The sequence below is a fragment of the Scyliorhinus canicula genome, chromosome 16 (genome assembly GCF_902713615.1).
Source record: "Scyliorhinus canicula chromosome 16, sScyCan1.1, whole genome shotgun sequence".
In the NCBI taxonomy this organism is placed as follows: Eukaryota; Metazoa; Chordata; class Chondrichthyes; order Carcharhiniformes; family Scyliorhinidae; genus Scyliorhinus; species Scyliorhinus canicula.
In genome coordinates, this window is record NC_052161.1 from 1440692 (window position 1) to 1461413 (window position 20722).

A 20722-nucleotide genomic window follows, 5' to 3' on the forward strand; every position below is an offset into this window, starting at 1 on the left:
TCAGTGTACACATGTACATTCACTGTACACATATACACTCAGTGTACACATATACATTAACTGTACACATATACATTCACTGTACACATATACAGTCGCTGTACACATATACATTCACTGTACACATACACACTCAGTGTACACATGTACATTCACTGTACACATATACATTCACTGTACACATATACACTCAGTGTACACATGTACATTCACTGTACACATATACATTCACTGTACACATATACATTCACTGTACACATATACATTCACTGTACACATATACACTCAGTGCACACATATACATTCACTGTACACATTTACATTCGCTGTACACATATACATTCACTGTACACATATACATTCACTGTACACATATACACTCAGTGTACACATATACATTCGCTGTACACATATACATTCACTGTACACATATACATTCACTGTACACATATACATTCACTGTACACATGTACATTCACTGTACACATATACATTCGCTGTACACATATACATTCACTGTACACATATACACTCAGTGTACACATGTACATTAACTGTACACATATACATTCACTGTACACATATACATTCGCTGTACACATATACATTCACTGTACACATGTACATTCACTGTACACATATACATTCGCTGTACACATATACATTCACTGTACACATATACACTCAGTGTACACATGTACATTCACTGTACACATATACACTCAGTGTACACATATACATTAACTGTACACATATACATTCACTGTACACATATACAGTCGCTGTACACATATACATTCACTGTACACATACACACTCAGTGTACACATGTACATTCACTGTACACATATACATTCACTGTACACATATACACTCAGTGTACACATGTACATTCACTGTACACATATACATTCACTGTACACATATACATTCACTGTACACATATACATTCACTGTACACATTTACATTCGCTGTACACATATACATTCACTGTACACATATACACTCAGTGCACACATATACATTCACTGTACACATATACATTCACTGTACACATTTACATTCACTGTACACATATACATTCACTGTACACATATACATTCACTGTACACATATACATTCGCTGTACACATATACATTCACTGTACACATATACACTCAGTGCACACATATACATTCACTGTACACATTTACATTCGCTGTACACATATACATTCACTGTACACATATACATTCACTGTACACATATACACTCAGTGTACACATATACATTCGCTGTACACATATACATTCACTGTACACATATACATTCACTGTACACATATACACTCAGTGTACACATATACATTCGCTGTACACATGTACATTCACTGTACACATATACATTCGCTGTACACATATACACTCAGTGTACACATACACACTCAGTGCACACATATACATTCGCTGTACACATATACATTCACTGTACACATATACATTCACTGTACACATTTACATTCACTGTACACATTTACATTCGCTGTACACATATACATTCGCTGTACACATATACATTCGCTGTACACATATACATTCACTGTACACATATACATTCACTGTACACATATACATTCACTGTACACATATACACTCAGTGCACACATATACATTCACTGTACACATATACACTCAGTGCACACATATACATTCACTGTACACATATACATTCACTGTACACATATACACTCAGTGCACACATATACATTCACTGTACACATATACATTCGCTGTACACATATACATTCACTGTACACATATACATTCACTGTACACATATACATTCACTGTACACATATACACTCAGTGCACACATATACATTCACTGTACACATATACACTCAGTGCACACATATACATTCGCTGTACACATATACATTCAGTGTACACATATACTCAGTGCACACATATACATTCACTGTACACATATACATTCAGTGTACACATATACACTCAGTGTACACATATACATTCACTGTACACATATACATTCACTGTACACATATACATTCACTGTACACATATAGATTCACTGTACACATATACATTCAGTGTATGCACGCATTCATACAGAAACCAAACACAGGCACATACATGCACACATTCACACGGTTACAAAGGCCCACTGTGAATTTACAAAAGACTCAGAGGTTGAGAATTACTTCTGGTGTAATCGGTGATGTAAGCTTCCAGTTCGGACCGGCTCAGCCCATCCCCTCGAGCGCCTGGCGCTCCAGGAGGTCCCCGGGGTCCGCGGAGATATCGCTGGACATCATCATCTGTAGGACACAGAGTCCAGGCAGTCAATTACAGTGTTATTGTCACACTTCATATGCTTCTGCTAACCCACCATGATCACCTACTCCCCACACAGGATCACCCTTTACATTGCATCAAACACTCCCAGGACAGGTACAGCACGGGGTTAGATACAGAGTAAAGCTCCCTCTACACTGTCCCCATCAAACACTCCCAGAACAGGTACAGCACGGGGTTAGATACAGAGTAAAGCTCCCTCTACACTGTCCCCATCAAACACTCCCAGGACAGGTACAGCACGGGGTTAGATACAGAGTAAAGCTCCATCTACGCTGTCCCCATCAAACACTCCCAGGACAGGTACAGCACGGGGTTAGATACAGAGTAAAGCTCCGTCTACACTGTCCCCATCAAACACTCCCAGGACAGGTACAGCACGGGGTTAGATACAGAGTAAAGCTCCCTCTACACTGTCCCCATCAAACACTCCCAGGACAGGTACAGCACGGGGTTAGATACAGAGGAAAGCTCCCTCTACACTGTCCCCATCAAACACTCCCAGGACAGGTACAGCACGGGGTTAGATACAGAGTAAAGCTCCATCTACGCTGTCCCCATCAAACACTCCCAGGACAGGTACAGCACGGGGTTAGATACAGAGTAAAGCTCCGTCTACACTGTCCCCATCAAACACTCCCAGGACAGGTACAGCACGGAGTTAGATACAGAGTAAAGCTCCCTCTACACTGTCCCCATCAAACACTCCCAGGACAGGTACAGCACGGGGTTAGATACAGAGTAAAGCTCCCTCTACACTGTCCCCATCAAACACTCCCAGGGCAGGTACAGCATGGGGTTAGATACAGAGTAAAGCTCCCTCTACACTGTCCCCATCAAACACTCCCAGGACAGGTACAGCACGGGGTTACAGGTACAGCACGGGGTTACAGGTACAGCACGGGGTTACAGGTACAGCACGGGGTTAGATACAGGCTCCCTCACGGTGTTGCAGTTAGGAGTTGGAGTCAGAGAGATTATGTCACAGAATTAGCCATTCAGCTCTCAGTGAGGAATCTAAACAGTCGACTAATGAACAACACAGGATCTAAGATATTAAACTGCGGTGATATTTTTGATGCCTGCACCAGACCTGGACATTTTCCCTGGGACACACTCTGGATTCCTGTCTCATTCTCTCGATTAAGCTCATGTCCATCCATCCTACCATCAGCTGGGCAGAGCGAGGAAGCCTGAGCCTCTGTATCTGACTCCCAGCCGACTTGGTACTTACTTTGCAGATAGAGCGACAGATCAGCGCTTGTTATTGCCCCTGGAGGGCCGGGTGGTCCTGGAGGCCCTCTGCTGCCTGCACCCACTCCCGAATCTGAAAAAAAGACATTCATCAGGTGACTTTACCTTTAAAATCTCCTGTGACAAGATTGGTGTATAGTCTGGTTTGGGGTACGGCTCTGGGTTTGGGTGCAGCCTCAGGCCTGGGTTAGAGTCTCAAGGTCACTGAGCAATGTTGGGGTACAATTGGTGCCAGTCAGCCATTCTTCACCTGGGGACCCAGACTTCGAATGCCAGTCAGCTTTTCACATGGAGTGGCATCACACGCTGGCCTGATCTGTTCCTTAGAAAACCACCCCCCAACCCTGAACCAGAACCTTCACCTGTGGCATCAGCTGCTCCATTAATGAGCAGGAACCCTGGATTACTGTGGGATTAAGGCCCAAACAAGTGAGATGGAACCTGGGATCTTTCTGTGCTGCTGCACTCAGGACCACGATGGACAGACCCTCTATCTCTGAAATGAAAAATGAAATGAAAATCGCTTATTGTCACAAGTAGGCTTCAAATGAAGTTACTGTGAAAAGCCCCTAGTCGCCACATTCCGGCACCTGTTCGGGGAGGCTGGTACAGGAATTGAACCGTGCTACTGGCCTGCCTTGGTCTGCTTTAAAAGCCAGCTATTTAACCCAGTGTGCTAAACCAGCCCCATACTGGTTTACATGCTGCTGACAACGTTGGGAAGGTTCTGAGGCTCAACAACAGGAGAGATGGATCTTACTTCTCATGTAATCAATTACTTGGCTGGAGATCTCCGAAAATTCCTGACGTCCCAGCGTTCCCTGATCCCCTTTTGGACCCTGGGGTCCAGGTGGACCTGGCAGTCCAACGATCGATCGGCGGATGCCATCACCTGCAAAACCAAGCAGTTCGGGTCAAACCCCTCTTGCAGCAACAAACCCCCCCCCCCCCCCCCACTCCTCACCCTCCCCCACCCCCCCACCCCACCCCATGTTAAAAGGGAGGAGCGAAATTAAAACAGGGGAACGGTACTGAGAACATTATTAGAACTAAAGGCTGACAGGTCCCCAGGACCTAATGGACTTCAACCTGGGGTCTTAAAGGAAGTAGCTACTGAGATAGTTGATGCACTGGTTTTAATTTTCCAAAATTCCTAAGATTCTCGGAAGGTTCCAACGGACTGGGAAACAGTGAAAGTGGCTCCTCTATTCAAGAAAGGAGGGAGATGTGAAGCAGGCCCAGACTATTACAATCTCGGGCACCCAACATGGAAGTGAATGGAATTATGTGGCTAGCTGTCAGGAGAACTTCGCAACACCATCGCTCAATTTTTTAAAAATTTAGAATATCCAATTTTTTTTCCAATTAAGGGCAATTTAGCGTGGCCAATCCACCTACTCTGCACATCTTTGGGTTGTGGGGACGAGAGCCACACAGACATAGGAAGAATGTGCAAACTCCACACGGACAGTGACCCAGGGGAAGTGGAAAATGTTGGAATCTATCATTAAAGAGGTTATAACAGGGCAATTAGAAAACCTCAATGAAATCAGGCAACATGGTTCTGTGAAAGTGGAATCACCTTTGACTAAATTATTAGAGTTCTTTGAGGAAGCAAGAAGCAATACGAATAAAGGAACTCTGTACATGCGATGTACTTGGATTTCCAAAAGGTATTTGCAAAGAGTTCATTGTGCAATGGAACATATTGGCATGGAGAAAGGACAGGAAATGGAGAGTGGGCATGAAAGAGCATTTGGGTTGGCAGATGTAGCCAGTGGATTGGGTTGGCAAGACGTAGCCAGTGGATTGGGTTGGCAGACGTAGCCAGCGGAGTGCCACAGGGGCCAGTGCTGACACCCCGACTGTTTCTAATCTATACCAATGACTTGGAGGAAGGGACTGAATATATGATCGTTACCTTTTCTGGTGATGTAAAAGATAGGTAAGAGAATAATTAGAAAAAGTGACACAGGAGTCTGCAAAGGGATTAAGTTTGTGAGTCAGCAGAAATTGGCAGTTGGAGGATATTGTGAGAAAAACATGAACTTGTTCACTTTGGGAAGAAGGATAGAAAAACAGGATACTATTTAAATAGAGAGAAATTGCAGAACCCACTGGTACAGAGGGATCTGGGTATGCTGGTACATCAATCACAAACAATTAATCTCCAGGTACAGCAAGTCATTAGGAAGGAAATAAAATGTTGCATATTGCAAGGGGAATGGAATATTTAAGTAGGGACGTTTGCCTACAATTGTACAGTTTCTGTACAATTTTGGTCTCCTTATTTAAGAAAGGATTAAAAACTATGGGCTGGATTCTCCGATTCTGTGGTTATTTCCGCAGGATCTGTCTGGTCTTATGACCAAAAGGTTGGTGCCCCTCCCGCCCGGTGGGGGTTAGTAGCTGTGCAGCCTATAGCCCCCCATCTTCACTGACTGATACGGCCGCAGAATGGCGAGGTCCATCTTCACCGACTGATACGGCTGCAGAATGGCGAGGTCCATCTTCACTGACTGATACGGCCGCAGAATGGCCAGGTCCATCTTCACCGACTGATACGGCCGCAGAATGGCCAGGTCCGTCTTCACCGACTGATACGGCTGCAGAATGGCGAGGTCCATCTTCACCGACTGATACGGCTGCAGAATGGCCAGGACCGTCTTCACCGACTGATACGGCTGCAGAATGGCCAGGTCCGTCTTCACCTACAGATACGGCTGCAGAATGGCCAGGTCCGTGTTCACCGACTGATACGGCCGCAGAATGGCCAGGTCCATCTTCACCGACTGATACGGCCGCAGAATGGCCAGGTCCGTCTTCACCTACAGATACGGCTGCAGAATGGCCAGGTCCGTCTTCACCGACTGATACGGCTGCAGAATGGCCAGGTCCGTCTTCACCTACAGATACTGCCACAGAATGGCCAGGTCCGTCTTCACCGACTGATACGGGCACAGAATGGCCAGGTCCGTCTTCACCTACAGATACGGCTGCAGAATGGCCAGGTCCGTCTTCACCGACTGATACGGCTGCAGAATGGCCAGGTCCATCTTCACCTACAGATACGGCCACAGAATGGCCAGGTCCGTCTTCACCTACAGATACGGCTGCAGAATGGCCAGGTCCGTCTTCACCGACTGATACGGCCGCAGAATGGCCAGGTCCGTCTTCACCTACAGATACGGCTGCAGAATGGCCAGGTCCGTCTTCACCGACTGATACGGCTGCAGAATGGCCAGGTCCGTCTTCACCTACAGATACGGCCACAGAATGGCCAGGTCCGTCTTCACCGACTGATACGGCCACAGAATGGCCAGGACCGTCTTCACCTACAGATACGGCCGCAGGATGGCCAGGTCCGTCTTCACCGACTGATACGGCCGCAGAATGGCCAGGACCGTCTTCACTGACTGATACGGCCACAGAATGGCCAGGTCCGTCTTCACCGACTGATACGGCTGCAGAATGGCCAGGACCGTCTTCACCGACTGATACGGCCGCAGAATGGCCAGGTCCGTCTTCACCTACAAATACGGCCACAGAATGGCCAGGTCCATCTTCACCTACAAATACGGCCACAGAATGGCCAGGTCCGTCTTCACCTACAGATACGGCCGCAGGATGGCCAGGTCCGTCTTCACCGACTGATACGGCTGCAGAATGGCCAGGTCCGTCTTCACCTACAGATACGGCCGCAGAATGGCCAGGTCCGTCTTCACCTACAGATACGGCCGCAGAATGGCCAGGTCCGTGTTCACCGACTGATACGGCCGCAGAATGGCCAGGTCCGTCTTCACCGACTGATACGGCTGCAGAATGGCCAGGTCCGTCTTCACCGACTGATACGGCCACAGAATGGCCAGGTCCGTCTTCACCTACAGCTCCGGCCACAGAATGGCCAGGTCCGTCTTCACCTACAGATACGGCCGCAGAATGGCCAGGTCCGTCTTCACCGACTGATACGGCTGCAGAATGGCCAGGTTCATCTTCACCGACTGATACGGCTGCAGAATGGCCAGGTCCGTCTTCACCGACTGATACGGGCACAGAATGGCCAGGTCCGTCTTCACCTACAGATACGGCTGCAGAATGGCCAGGTCCGTCTTCACCGACTGATACGGCCGCAGAATGGCCAGGTCCGTCTTCACCGACTGATACGGCCGCAGAATGGCCAGGTCCGTCTTCACCTACAGATACGGCCGCAGGATGGCCAGGTCCGTCTTCACCGACTGATACGGCCGCAGAATGGCCAGGTCCGTCTTCACCGACTGATACGGGCACAGAATGGCCAGGTCCGTCTTCACCGACTGATACGGCCGCAGAATGGCCAGGTCCGTCTTCACCGACTGATACGGCCGCAGAATGGCCAGGTCCGTCTTCACCGACTGATACGGCTGCAGAATGGCCAGGTCCGTCTTCACCTACAGATACGGCCACAGAATGGCCAGGTCCGTCTTCACCTACAGATACGGCCGCAGGATGGCCAGGTCCGTCTTCACCGACTGATACGGCCGCAGAATGGCCAGGTCCGTCTTCACCTACAGATACGGCTGCAGAATGGCCAGGACCGTCTTCACCGACTGATACGGCCGCAGAATGGCCAGGTCCGTCTTCACCTACAGATACGGCTGCAGAATGGCCAGGTCCGTCTTCACCGACTGATACGGCCGCAGAATGGCCAGGTCCGTCTTCACCTACAGATACGGCCGCAGAATGGCCAGGTCCGTCTTCACCGACTGATACGGCCGCAGAATGGCCAGGTCCGTCTTCACTGACTGATACGGCCGCAGAATGGCCAGGACCGTCTTCACCGACTGATACGGCTGCAGAATGGCCAGGACCGTCTTCACCGACTGATACGGCTGCAGAATGGCCAGGTCCGTCTTCACCGACTGATACGGCTGCAGAATGGCCAGGTCCGTCTTCACCTACAGATACGGCCGCAGGATGGCCAGGTCCGTCTTCACCTACAGATACGGCCGCAGAATGGCCAGGTCCGTGTTCACCGACTGATACGGCCGCAGAATGGCCAGGTCCGTCTTCACCGACTGATACGGCTGCAGAATGGCCAGGTCCGTCTTCACCGACTGATACGGCCACAGAATGGCCAGGACCGTCTTCACCGACTGATACGGCCACAGAATGGCCAGGTCCGTCTTCACCTACAGCTCCGGCCACAGAATGGCCAGGACCGTCTTCACCGACTGATACGGCCGCAGAATGGCCAGGTCCGTCTTCACCGACTGATACGGCCGCACAGAATGGCCAGGTCCGTCTTCACCGACTGATACGGCCGCAGAATGGCCAGGTCCGTCTTCACCTACAGATACGGCCGCAGAATGGCCAGGACCGTCTTCACCTACAGATACGGCCGCAGAATGGCCAGGACCGTCTTCACCTACAGATACGGCCGCAGGATGGCCAGGTCCGTCTTCACCTACAGATACGGCCACAGAATGGCCAGGTCCGTCTTCACCGACTGATACGGCCACAGAATGGCCAGGTCCGTCTTCACCTACAGATACGGCCGCAGAATGGCCAGGACCGTCTTCACCGACTGATACGGCTGCAGAATGGCCAGGTCCGTCTTCACCGACTGATACGGCCGCAGAATGGCCAGGTCCGTCTTCACCGACTGATACGGGCACAGAATGGCCAGGTCCGTGCCGTCCGGTCCGTGCCGTCCGGTCCGTGGCCTATGGTGGCTGCGCCATGGCAGTGGCGACAAGTGGACCCGGCCTGCCACGAACTGCGCCCTGTATCCCCCCTTCGCCACCCCCGGACCACTCCACACCAGTCCCCAAAGCCCCCGCTGAAGCCCCCCCCCCCCCCCGCCAGTGGAACCGCTCCCCCCCCCACCCCCCGAATGTGGTGGCGCTGGAGTCAGTCCCCGAAAGTTGTGACGACACCCGCCCCACACTGTCGGAGATTCGGCCCATCGGGAGCGGAGTCATCGGGGAGGGCCTGAGGCGAGGGCCATATGACGCGCGCCGTACTCCCGTGTACGCTGTTTTTGAGGGGGAGGAGCATCGGATAAAGGCCAGCCCCCGATTCTCTGGCCAATCGCCAAACGCGATTTTGGCGTTTGCGATCGGAGAATCCAACCCCGTGTTACTTCACGGGATGTGGGCGTCGCAGGTTAGGGCGATATTCAGCAGTCATCCCTAATGGCCCTTGCGTGGGTTTCTTCCGGGTGCTCCGGTTTCCTCCCACGGTCCAAAGATGTGCAGGTTAGGTGATTGGCCATTCTAAATTACCCCTTAGTGTCTAAAGATATGCAGGTTAGGTGGAGTCGAGGAGATAGGGTGGGGGAATGGGCTGAGGTAGGATGCTCTTTCAGAGGGTCGGTGCAGATAGGGGCTGGTTTAGGGCAGCAGGGTAGCATGGTGGTTAGCATAAATGCTTCACAGCTCCAGGGTCCCAGGTTCGATTCCCGGCTGGGTCACTGTCTGTGTGGAGTCTGCACGTCCTCCCCCTGTGTGCGTGGGTTTCCTCCGGGTGCTCCGGTTTCCTCCCACAGTCCAAAGATGTGCGGGTTAGGTGGATTGGCCATGCTAAATTGCCCGTAGTGTCCTAATTAAAGTAAGGTTAATGGGGGGGTTGTTGGGTTACGGGTATAGGGTGGATACGTGGGTTTGAGTAGGGTGATCATGGCTCGGCACAACATTGAGGGCCGAAGGGCCTGTTCTGTGCTGTACTGTTCTATGTTCTATGAGAAGGTGGTGGTGAGCTGCCTTTGAACCGGGCTGAATGGCCTCTCCTGCTCCTAATTCATATGTAATATACCACCATACAATATACCCCTCCTTCCATTATACCCCTGCACCCGCTACCCACCCCCCCCACCCCCCACCCCAGCCCCCCCCACCCCCCCACCCCAGCCCCCCCCCCCCACCCCCACCCCAGCCCCCCCCCACCCCCCCCCCACCCCCCCCCCCCCACCCCCCCCACCCCCCCACCCCAGCCCCCCCCCCCCCCCCCCCGCCCCCCGCCTGCCTGCAGCAGTGTGTAATTATCAGTGTAATCTAGCTAGTGTTGCCATGGTTACTTACTCTGCAGGTATTCCATCACCGTCTGCCTGATGTTAGTATTGGAGGTCGATCTGGATTCTCCTGTAGGACCTGGAGAGAGGAAGAGAAGTTAAATGAAATGAAAAATGAAAATCGCTTATTGTCACGAGTAGGCTTCAATGAAGTTACTGTGAAAAGCCCCTAGTCGCCATATTCCGGCGCCTGTTCGGGGAGGCTGTTACGGGAATCGAACCGTGCTGCTGGCCTGCTTGGTCTGCTTTCAAAGCCAGCGATTTAGCCCAGTGTGCTAAGCAGCCCCTGTTGGGAGGAGAAGATGAGGACAAATATCGAGAGATGTTACACAGCTGGAGAAGGTAGTCAAGAAGGCATAAGGCATGCTTGCCTTCATTAGCCGGGGCATTGAGTATAAGAATTGGCAAGTCATGTTGCAGCTGTATAGAACCTTAGTTAGGTCACACTTGGAGTATAGTGTTCAATTCTGGCCGCCACACTACCAGAAGGATGTGGAGGCTTTAGAGAGGGTGCAGAAGAGATTTACCAGGGTGTTGCCTGGTATGGAGGGCATTAGCTATGATGAGCGGTTCAATAAACTCGGTTTGTTCTCACTGGAACGACGGAGGATGAGGGGCGACCTGATAGAGGTCTACAAAATTATGAGAGGCATAGACAGAGTGGATAGTCAGAGGCTTTTCCCCAGGGTAGAGGGGTAAATTACTAGGGGCATAGGTTTAAGGTCCGAGGGGCAAGGTTTAGTGTAGATGTATGAGGCAAGTGTTTTTACACAGAGGGTAGTGGGTATCTGGAACTCGCTGCCGGAGGAGGTGGTGGAGGCAGGAACGATTGTGATGTTTAAGGGGCATCATGACAAATACATGAATAGGATGGGATAGAGGGATACGGACCCAGGAAGTGCAGAAGATTTTAGTTTAGACGGGCAGCATGGTCGGCACGGGCTTGGAGGGCCGAAGGGCCTGTTCCTGTGCTGTACTTTTCTTTGGTCTTTGTTTTGTATTGTCGTAAACTGAGATTATCTAATACATATCAAAGCTCTTTGAGTTCTTGTGGTATAGACCAGGGCTTCCCAGGACGGGCTTTCCATTATCAGAGGAGCCAGGAGCTGTGTGGGTCTGACTGAGATCAGGAACCTTCCAGGCAGAGTAAGGAAGCCCATGAGGACAAGACCCCACCCCTCAGTTATGTGATAATGGCCATTCGGGGGAGAGATGGTGGCACAGGGACAGCATGGTGGCACAGTGGTTAGCACTGCTGCCTCACAGCTCCAGGGTCCCGGGTTCAATTTCGGCCTTGGGTCACTGTCTGTGTGGAGTCTGCACATCCTCCCCGTGTGTGCGTGGGTTTCCTCCGGGTGCTCCGCTTTCTTCCCACAGTCTAAATATGTGCAGGTTAGGTAGATTGGCCGTGCTAAATTGCCCCTTAATGCCAAACCAGTTAGGTGGGGTTACTGGGTTATGGGGTTAGGGGGGAGACGTGTGCCTAAGTAGGGTGGGGTTTTTACCAAGCTCACACTGAATTATTCCCTGTCTGGCCAAATCTCACCTTGTGGCCCTGGTGGGCCTGGAGGTCCAGGTGGGCCTTGAACCCCTCCGCCATTCGCTAGAACTGCAGAATGCAGAGAGAAGGGTGGTAATTAACACTGCGGACAGCAAATCTCAAATTATAATCTATCCAATAATCCCCATAGTTTTCCTCTCAATTCCGCAGACTGAGAATCAGCTCTTCAACCCAATCACTCAAACTCCCAAACTTAATGTGTCATTCACAAATACTGACAGATAGTCATTTGTGTCACATGGCTTAACCTCCACACTATTCAGTCAGAAGATTTGTGGATTCATGTCCCAATGAAGTGACTGGAGCACAAACTTCATGTTGACACTCCCATTGCTTTCCTGAGGGAGTGCCGCACTGTCAGAGGGTCAGTACTGAGGGAGTGCTGCACTGTCAGAGGGTCAGTACTGAGGGAGCGCTGCACTGTCAGAGGGTCAGTACTGAGGGAGTGCCGCACTGTCAGAGGGTCAGTACTGAGGGAGTGCCGCACTGTCAGAGGGTCAGTACTGAGGGAGTGCCGCACTGTCAGAGGGTCAGTACTGAGGGTGTGCCGCACTGTCAGAGGGTCAGTACTGAGGGAGTGCCGCACTGTCAGAGGGTCAGTACTGAGGGAGTGCCGCACTGTCAGAGGGTCAGTACTGAGGGAGTGCCGCACTGTCAGAGGGTCAGTACTGAGGGAGTGCCGCACTGTCAGAGGGTCAGTACTGAGGGAGTGCTGCACTGTCAGAGGGTCAGTACTGAGGGAGTGCCGCACTGTCAGAGGGTCAGTACTGAGGGAGTGCTGCACTGTCAGAGGGTAAGTACTGAGGGAGTGTTGGACTGTCAGAGGGTCAGTACTGAGGGAGTGCTGCACTGTCAGAGGGTCAGTACCGAGGGAGTGCTGCACTGTCAGAGGGTCAGTACTGAGGGAGTGCTGCACTGTCAGAGGGTCAGTACTGAGGGAGTGCCACACTGTCAGAGGGTCAGTACTGAGGGAGTGCCGCACTGACAGAGGGTCAGTGCTGAGGGAGTGCCGCACTGTCAGAGGGTCAGTACTGAGGGAGTGCTTGCACTGTCAGAGGTCAGTGCTGAGGGAGTGCCGCACTGTCAGAGGGTCAGTACTGAGGGAGTGCTGCACTGTCAGAGGGTCAGTACTGAGGGAGCGCCGCACTGTCAGAGGGTCAGTACTGAGGGAGTGCTGCACTGTCAGAGGGTCAGTACTGAGGGAGTGCCGCACTGTCAGAGGGTCAGTACTGAGGGAGTGCTGCACTGTCAGAGGGTCAGTACTGAGGGAGTGCCGCACTGTCAGAGGGTCAGTACTGAGGGAGTGCTGCACTGTCAGAGGGTAAGTACTGAGGGAGTGTTGGACTGTCAGAGGGTCAGTACTGAGGGAGTGCTGCACTGTCAGAGGGTCAGTACCGAGGGAGTGCTGCACTGTCAGAGGGTCAGTACTGAGGGAGTGCTGCACTGTCAGAGGGTCAGTACTGAGGGAGTGCCACACTGTCAGAGGGTCAGTACTGAGGGAGTGCCGCACTGACAGAGGGTCAGTGCTGAGGGAGTGCCGCACTGTCAGAGGGTCAGTACTGAGGGAGTGCTGCACTGTCAGAGGGTCAGTGCTGAGGGAGTGCCGCACTGTCAGAGGGTCAGTACTGAGGGAGTGCTGCACTGCCAGAGGGTCAGTACTGAGGGAGCGCCGCACTGTCAGAGGGTCAGTGCTGAGGGAGTGCCACACTGTCAGAGGGTCAGTACTGAGGGAGCGCCGCACTGTCAGAGGGTCAGTGCTGAGGGAGTGCCGCACTGTCAGAGGGTCAGTACTGAGGGAGCGCTGCACTGTCAGAGGGTCAGTACTGAGGGAGTGCCGCACTGTCAGAGGGTCAGTACTGAGGGAGTGCTGCACTGTCAGAGGGTCAGTACTGAGGGAGTGCTGCACTGTCAGAGGGTCAGTACTGAGGGAGTGCTGCACTGTCAGAGGGTCAGTACTGAGGGAGTGCCGCACTGTCAGAGGGTCAGTACTGAGGGAGTGCTGCACTGTCAGAGGGTCAGTACTGAGGGAGTGCTGCAGTGTCAGAGGGTCAGTACTGAGGGAGTGCCGCACTGTCAGAGGGTCAGTACTGAGGGAGTGCTGCACTGTCAGAGGGTCAGTACTGAGGGAGTGCTGCACTGTCAGAGGGTCAGTACTGAGGGAGTGCTGCACTGTCAGAGGGTCAGTACTGAGGGAGTGCTGCACTGTCAGAGGGTCAGTACTGAGGGAGTGCCGCACTGTCAGAGGGTCAGTACTGAGGGAGTGCCGCACTGTCAGAGGGTCAGTACTGAGGGAGTGTTGCACTGTCAGAGGGTCAGTACTGAGGGAGTGCCGCACTGTCAGAGGGTCAGTACTGAGGGAGCCCCGCACTGTCAGAGGGTCAGTACTGAGGGAGTGCCGCACTGTCAGAGGGTCAGTACTGAGGGAGTGCTGCACTGTCAGAGGGTCAGTACTGAGGGAGTGCTGCACTGTCAGAGGGTCAGTACTGAGGGAGTGCCGCACTGTCAGAGGGTCAGTACTGAGGGAGTGCCGCACTGTCAGAGGGTCAGTACTGAGGGGAGTGCTGCACTGTCAGAGGGTCAGTACTGAGGGAGTGCCGCACTGTCAGAGGGTCAGTACTGAGGGAGTGCCGCACTGTGGGAGGGTCAGCACTGAGGGAGTGCTACACTGTCGGAGGGTCAGCACTGAGGGAGTGCCGCACTGTCAGAGGGTCAGTACTGAGGGAGCGCCGTACTGTCAGAGGGTCAGTACTGAGGGAGTGCTGCACTGTGAGAGGGTCAGTACTGAGGGAGTGCTGCACTGTCAGAGGGTCAGTACTGAGGGAGTGCCGCACTGTCAGAGGGTCAGTACTGAGGGAGTACCGCACTGTCAGAGGGTCAGTACTGAGGGAGTGCTGCACTGTCAGAGGGGTCAGTACTGAGGGAGTGCCGCACTGTCAGAGGGTCAGTACTGAGGGAGTGCCGCACTGTCCTCACTGTTACTCCTCAGTGTACACAGGACAGGTTAATACTCCTCCCTGTTACTCCTCACTGTACACAGGACAGGGGAATACTCCTCACTGTTATTCCTCACTGTCCACAGGAGCGGAGCGAGGACAGGTCCCAGCTCAGGTTTATTCACAGCTGTAACCTCACCAGCTGCTGTCCAGTTACTCAATGTAAAAACAATCTTCGAGAACCGGGAGGTTCGAACGAACAATATTCCTACCTCTGGATGACCGTCCAGGAATACCAGGAGCCCCTGGAATTCCGATTTCTCCTCTTACACCTAGCAACACAAGTAGATTAGGAAAGAGTGAGAATGGGGTTGAATGTTTCGTCAGCTTCTCACTGATTTTGTCTCTCTCTCTGGCTGCAAATCAAACTTTTCAATAATCATAAAATAGTGAAACGGCATTCCATCTCGGAGGGGTTTGTGGAATATTGATGTGTGAAATATCATTGATGCGACCATCAATTCACACAAAACCAGGAGTAGAAGTAAACTGTGGCTTTAATCAATGAGAACAGTGCCTGCCTGCGACTGACCTGTTAGTGGGAGTCGCCGACAGGGCGACTGCTCTTTATACCTCCCCTCAACGTGTGGAATCAGGGGCCTCCCCCACCCCCCTCCCCCCTCCACCACTCCCCCTCCCCCAACCTCCCCCCCCACTCCCCCTCCCCCACCCCCCACTCCCACCCCCCCCCCATTCCCCCTCCCCCAACCCCCACCCCTCTCCCCCCCCCCCACTCCCCCTTCCCACCCCCCCCACTCCACCTCCCCCCCCCCACTCCCCCTCCCCCAACCCCTCCCCTCCCCTCCCCCCCTGCCCCCTGCCCCCTCCCCCATCCCCCCTCCCCCACCCCTCTCCCCCCTCCCCCACCCCCCCTCCCCCTCCCCCACCCCCTCCCCCTCCCCCACTCCCCCACACCCCCCTCCCCACCCCCTCCCCTCCACCCCTCCCCCTGCCCCACCCCCCACTCCCCTTCCCCACTCCCCCACCCCCCCCCCCACCCCCTCCCCCTCCACCACTCCCTCTGCCCCACCCCCCCCACTCCCCTTCCCCCCCCCACTCCACCCCCACCCCCTCCCTCACTCCCCCCACCCCCCTCCCTCACTCCCCCTCTCCACCCCCACCCCCCTCCCTCACTCCCCCTGCCCCACTCCTCCCCGCCCCCCATCCCCCTGCCCCACTCCCCCTCTCCTCCCCACCCCCCTCCCCCACTCTCCCCACTCCCTCTACCCACTCCCCCTCTCCCCCACTCCCCACTCCCCTCTCCCCCACTCCCCCTCCCCACTCCCCCTGCCCCACACCTCCCTCAGCCCCCCACTCCCCGCCCCCCCCTCCCCCTTCCACACACCCACTCCCCTCTCCCCCTCTCTCCCACTCCTCACTCCACCTCCCCCTCTCTCCACTCCCCCTCCCCCGAGCTGGCCCAGTGACACAGGAGAGGGAAGCTGGGAGCTTGGGACATGTTGTTTGGTCACATGAGTGAGATCATTGGGGAGGTGTGTCAGCGAATATTACAGAAACACGTGTCATTCTGCATACTGACCTCTGGCACCTTCCCGGGCCGGGGGGTCCAGCTGGACCTGGGGGTCCCGTGGGACCGGGAACAAATGAACCACCTGTTGAATAAGAACAGAGAGTGTGAGTGAGATTGTGTTTCAAGGAGATGGAACTCCCTCAGTCACTGACAGACTGCAACAGGGAAAACCTGGCAGCAGCTGCCCCAGATCCTCTGGAATAATGGGCGAAATTCTCCCAAAAACGGGAGAAATCGTCAAACTGCCGTAAAACCCGGGCGGGTTTTACGGCATCGCGCCCCTTCCCCCGACGGGGGACCGTTCTGGTCCCCCGTCGGGGCTAGCAGCCCGACGTCGGAGGCTCCGACAAGTCGGGCTTAACGAAAATCGTTAAGCCCGCTTGTCGGACTTAGCGCCGGCTGACGCGTCATATGACGTCAGCCGCGCATGGCGCAGGTGGGAAGACTCCACCCGCGCATGCGCGGATGACGGCATCGCGTTTTTGCGCGAAACCCGCGCATGCGCGGTCCGGGTTGCCCCTCAGCCGCCCCGCGTATTGATACTGCGGGGCGGCAGAAGGACAAATAGTGCGCGGGCATCGGGCCCGCTGCCCCGATCGGTGGGCACCGATCGCGGGCCCATGGCACCCTTGGCACGGCCGACAAAAAGTCGGGAAGGCCCTCCCCTATTCTCCCACCCGTCGTGGGGGGGGAGAATTTCGCCCAATGTTTGGGTAGAAGAGGGGAAAATGTGTCCTCACCTTCCAGCTGGGCTCAACTGTTAAACCTCAGAAGAGTCTCCTATTCCTCGCAGGACTGTCCCGGACACACTACACCCAACAAAAGGTAAGGTTGAAGCAGACCCAACAATCGTCAGCCAGAGGTGCCGAGTGGATTATCCCTCGATCTCCTCCGAGACTCCGGGACTGACATCACAATGTCAGTCCGCAGCCAATACTGATATCACTAACAGCTGAAGGTACTGGATATTGCAACAGTAATGGGCCCTGACAATATCCCAGCAATAGTACTGAATTTGTTGCTCCAGAACTTGCCGCACCCCTAGCCAAGCGGTTCCATACAGCTACAACGCTGGCATCTACCCTGGCAATGTGGAAAATTACCCCAGGTGTGTCCTGTACACAAAAATGTAACCTGTCCAATTACCGCCCTATCAGTCTACACTCAAACATCAATACAGTGATGGAAGGAACCATCAACAGCGCTAAGAAGCGGCAGTTACTCAGCAATAACCTGCTCACGGACACTCAGTTTGGGTTCTGCCAGGGTCACTCAGCTCCTGACCTCTTTACAGCCTTGGTTCAAACATGGGCAATAGAGCTAAATGCCAGAGGTGAGGTGAGAGTGACTGCCCTTGACAGCAAGGCAGCATTTGACCGAGTGTGGCATCAAGGAGCCCGAGCTAAACTGGAGCCAATGGGAATCAGGGGAAACTCTCTGCTGGTTGGAGTCATTCCCGGCACAAAGGGAAGATGGTTGTGGTGGTTGGAGGTCAATCATCTCAGCTCCAGGACATCACTGCAGGAGTTCCTCAGGATAGTGTCCTAGGCCCAACCATCTTCAGCTACTTCATCAATGACCTTTCTTCTAACATAAGATCAGTTTGGGGATGTTTATAGATGACTGCACAATGTTCAGCACCATTCGCAACTCCTCAGATACTGAAGCAGTCCATGGCCAAATGCAGCAAGACCTGGACAATATCCAGGCTTGGGGCTGACAAGCGGCAAGTTACATTCGCGCCACACAGTGCCAGACAATGACCATCTCCTACAAGAGGACTAACCATCGCCCTTGACATTCAATGGCATTCCCATTGCTGAATCCCCCACATCCTGGGGGTTACCATCGATCAGAAACGTAACTGGACCAGCCACATGAATACTGTGGTTACCAGGGCAGGTCAGAGGCTGGGAATCCTGCAGAGAGTAACTCACCTCCCAACTCCCCAAAGCCTGTCTACCATCTACAAGGCACAAGTAAGGAGTGTGATAAAAAGCCTCCACTTGCCTGGGTGAGTGCAGCGCCAATAATAATAATAATCTTTTATTGTCACAAGTATGAAGTCACTGTGAAAAGCCCCAAATACACTCAAGAAGTTTGACACCATCCAGGACAAAACAGCCGTTTGATTCCCCCCCGCCTTCCACAAACATTCAAACCCTCCATCACTGACGCAGTGGCAGCCGTGTGTACCATCTACAAGATGCACTGCAGTAACCTTCCTAACCCACGACTGCTACCATCTAGGACAAGAGCAGCAGATACCTGGCAACCCCACCACCTGGAGGTTCCCCTCCCAGTCACTCACCACCCTGACTTGGAAATATATTGTCCATTCCTTCACTGTTGCTGGGTCATAATTCTGGACCCTTTCCCTAACAGCACAGTGAGTGTACCTACACTCAGGGACTGCAGCAGTTCACCACTACCTTCTCAAGGGCAATTAGGAATGGACAACAAATGCTTGCCCAGCCAGTGGAGCCCACATCCCGTAAAATGATTTTTTAAACAGTACGATGACCCCCTGAGAGACAAGCTGGATTGGGGTCACAGTGGGGCCAATGGATCATCCTAGTCGGTGCTGACACCTGGGTAGAGTATCCAAGACTGTTCCTGGGAAATAAATCACAATGCAGCTCTCACCAACCCATTTCCACTCAATGTTTCAATCAGACCACTCCGGAAAGGTCAGAGTGAAGGGACAAGACCATCCCGAGGGAATGACAGTAATCACACAAACCTGTGATAATTGGAATGTGATTTACACAACGAGAGGGTCAGACTTACCGTCTCCAGGCGCACCTGGCAATCCTGCCTGACCAACTTCACCTACAAGAAGCAAAAGGGGAAACATTGAGCAGAACAGTCTCTAGTGCATCACTGATATCCACACTGTCCCTCACTGTAACACTGATATACACGGTGTCCCTCACTGTAACACTGATATCCACACTGTCCCTCACTGTAAATCACTGATATACACTGCGCCCCTCACTGTAACACTGATATACACTGCACCCCTTACTGTAAACACTGATATACACTGCATCCCTTACTGTAAAACACTGATATACACTGCTAGCTCCCCTTACTGTAAACCACTGATATACGCTGTACCCCTCACTGTAAAACACTGATATACACTGCACCCCTCACTGTAAATCACTGATATACACTGTGTCCCTCACTGTAACCACTGTATACACTGTGTCCCTCACTGTACACTGATATACACTGTGTCCCTCACTGTAACACTGATCACACTGCACCCCTCACTGTAAATCACTGATATACACTGCACCCCTTACTGTGAATCACTGATATACACTGTGTCCCTTACTGTAACACTGTTCACTGTGTCCCTCACTGTAACACTGATACCTGTGTCCCTCACTGTAACTGATATACACTGTGTCCCACTGTAACACTGATATATACTGCACCCCTTTCTGTAAAACACTGATATACACTGCGCCCCTCACTGTAACACTGATATACACTGTGTCCCTTACTGTAAAACACTGATATACGCTGTGTCCCTCACTGTAACACTGTTATACACTGTGTCCCTCATTGTAACACTGATATCCACTGTCCCTCACTGTAACACTGATATACACTGTGTCCCTCACTGTAACACAGATATACACTGTATCCCTCACTGTGACACTGATATTACACTGTGTCCCTCACTGTAACACAGATATACACTGTATCCCTCACTGTGACACTGATATACACCGTGTCCCTCACTGTAACACGGATATACACTGTGTCCCTCACTGTGACACTGATATCCACACTGTATCCCTCACTGTGACACTGATATACACTGTGTCCCTCACTGTAACACTGATATACACTGTGTCCCTCACTGTAACACTGATATACACACTGTCCCTCACTGTAACACTGATATACACTGTGTCCCTCACTGTAACACTGATATACACCTGTGTCCCTCACTGTAACACTG

General features: G+C 52.6%; 1 protein-coding gene across 1 annotated transcript in view; it reads right to left on the bottom strand.

Annotated features, from left to right (window-relative positions):
* The window catches only part of LOC119979315 (collagen alpha-1(XVII) chain-like), a 236466-nt gene that overhangs the window by 40201 nt on the left and 175543 nt on the right, over window positions 1–20722 (bottom strand). The window contains 6 exon segments of the mRNA XM_038821395.1: window positions 2203–2319; window positions 3591–3683; window positions 4371–4502; window positions 10669–10737; window positions 12205–12267; window positions 15425–15484. Coding sequence (XP_038677323.1) covers window positions 2203–2319; window positions 3591–3683; window positions 4371–4502; window positions 10669–10737; window positions 12205–12267; window positions 15425–15484 — 534 coding nt within the window.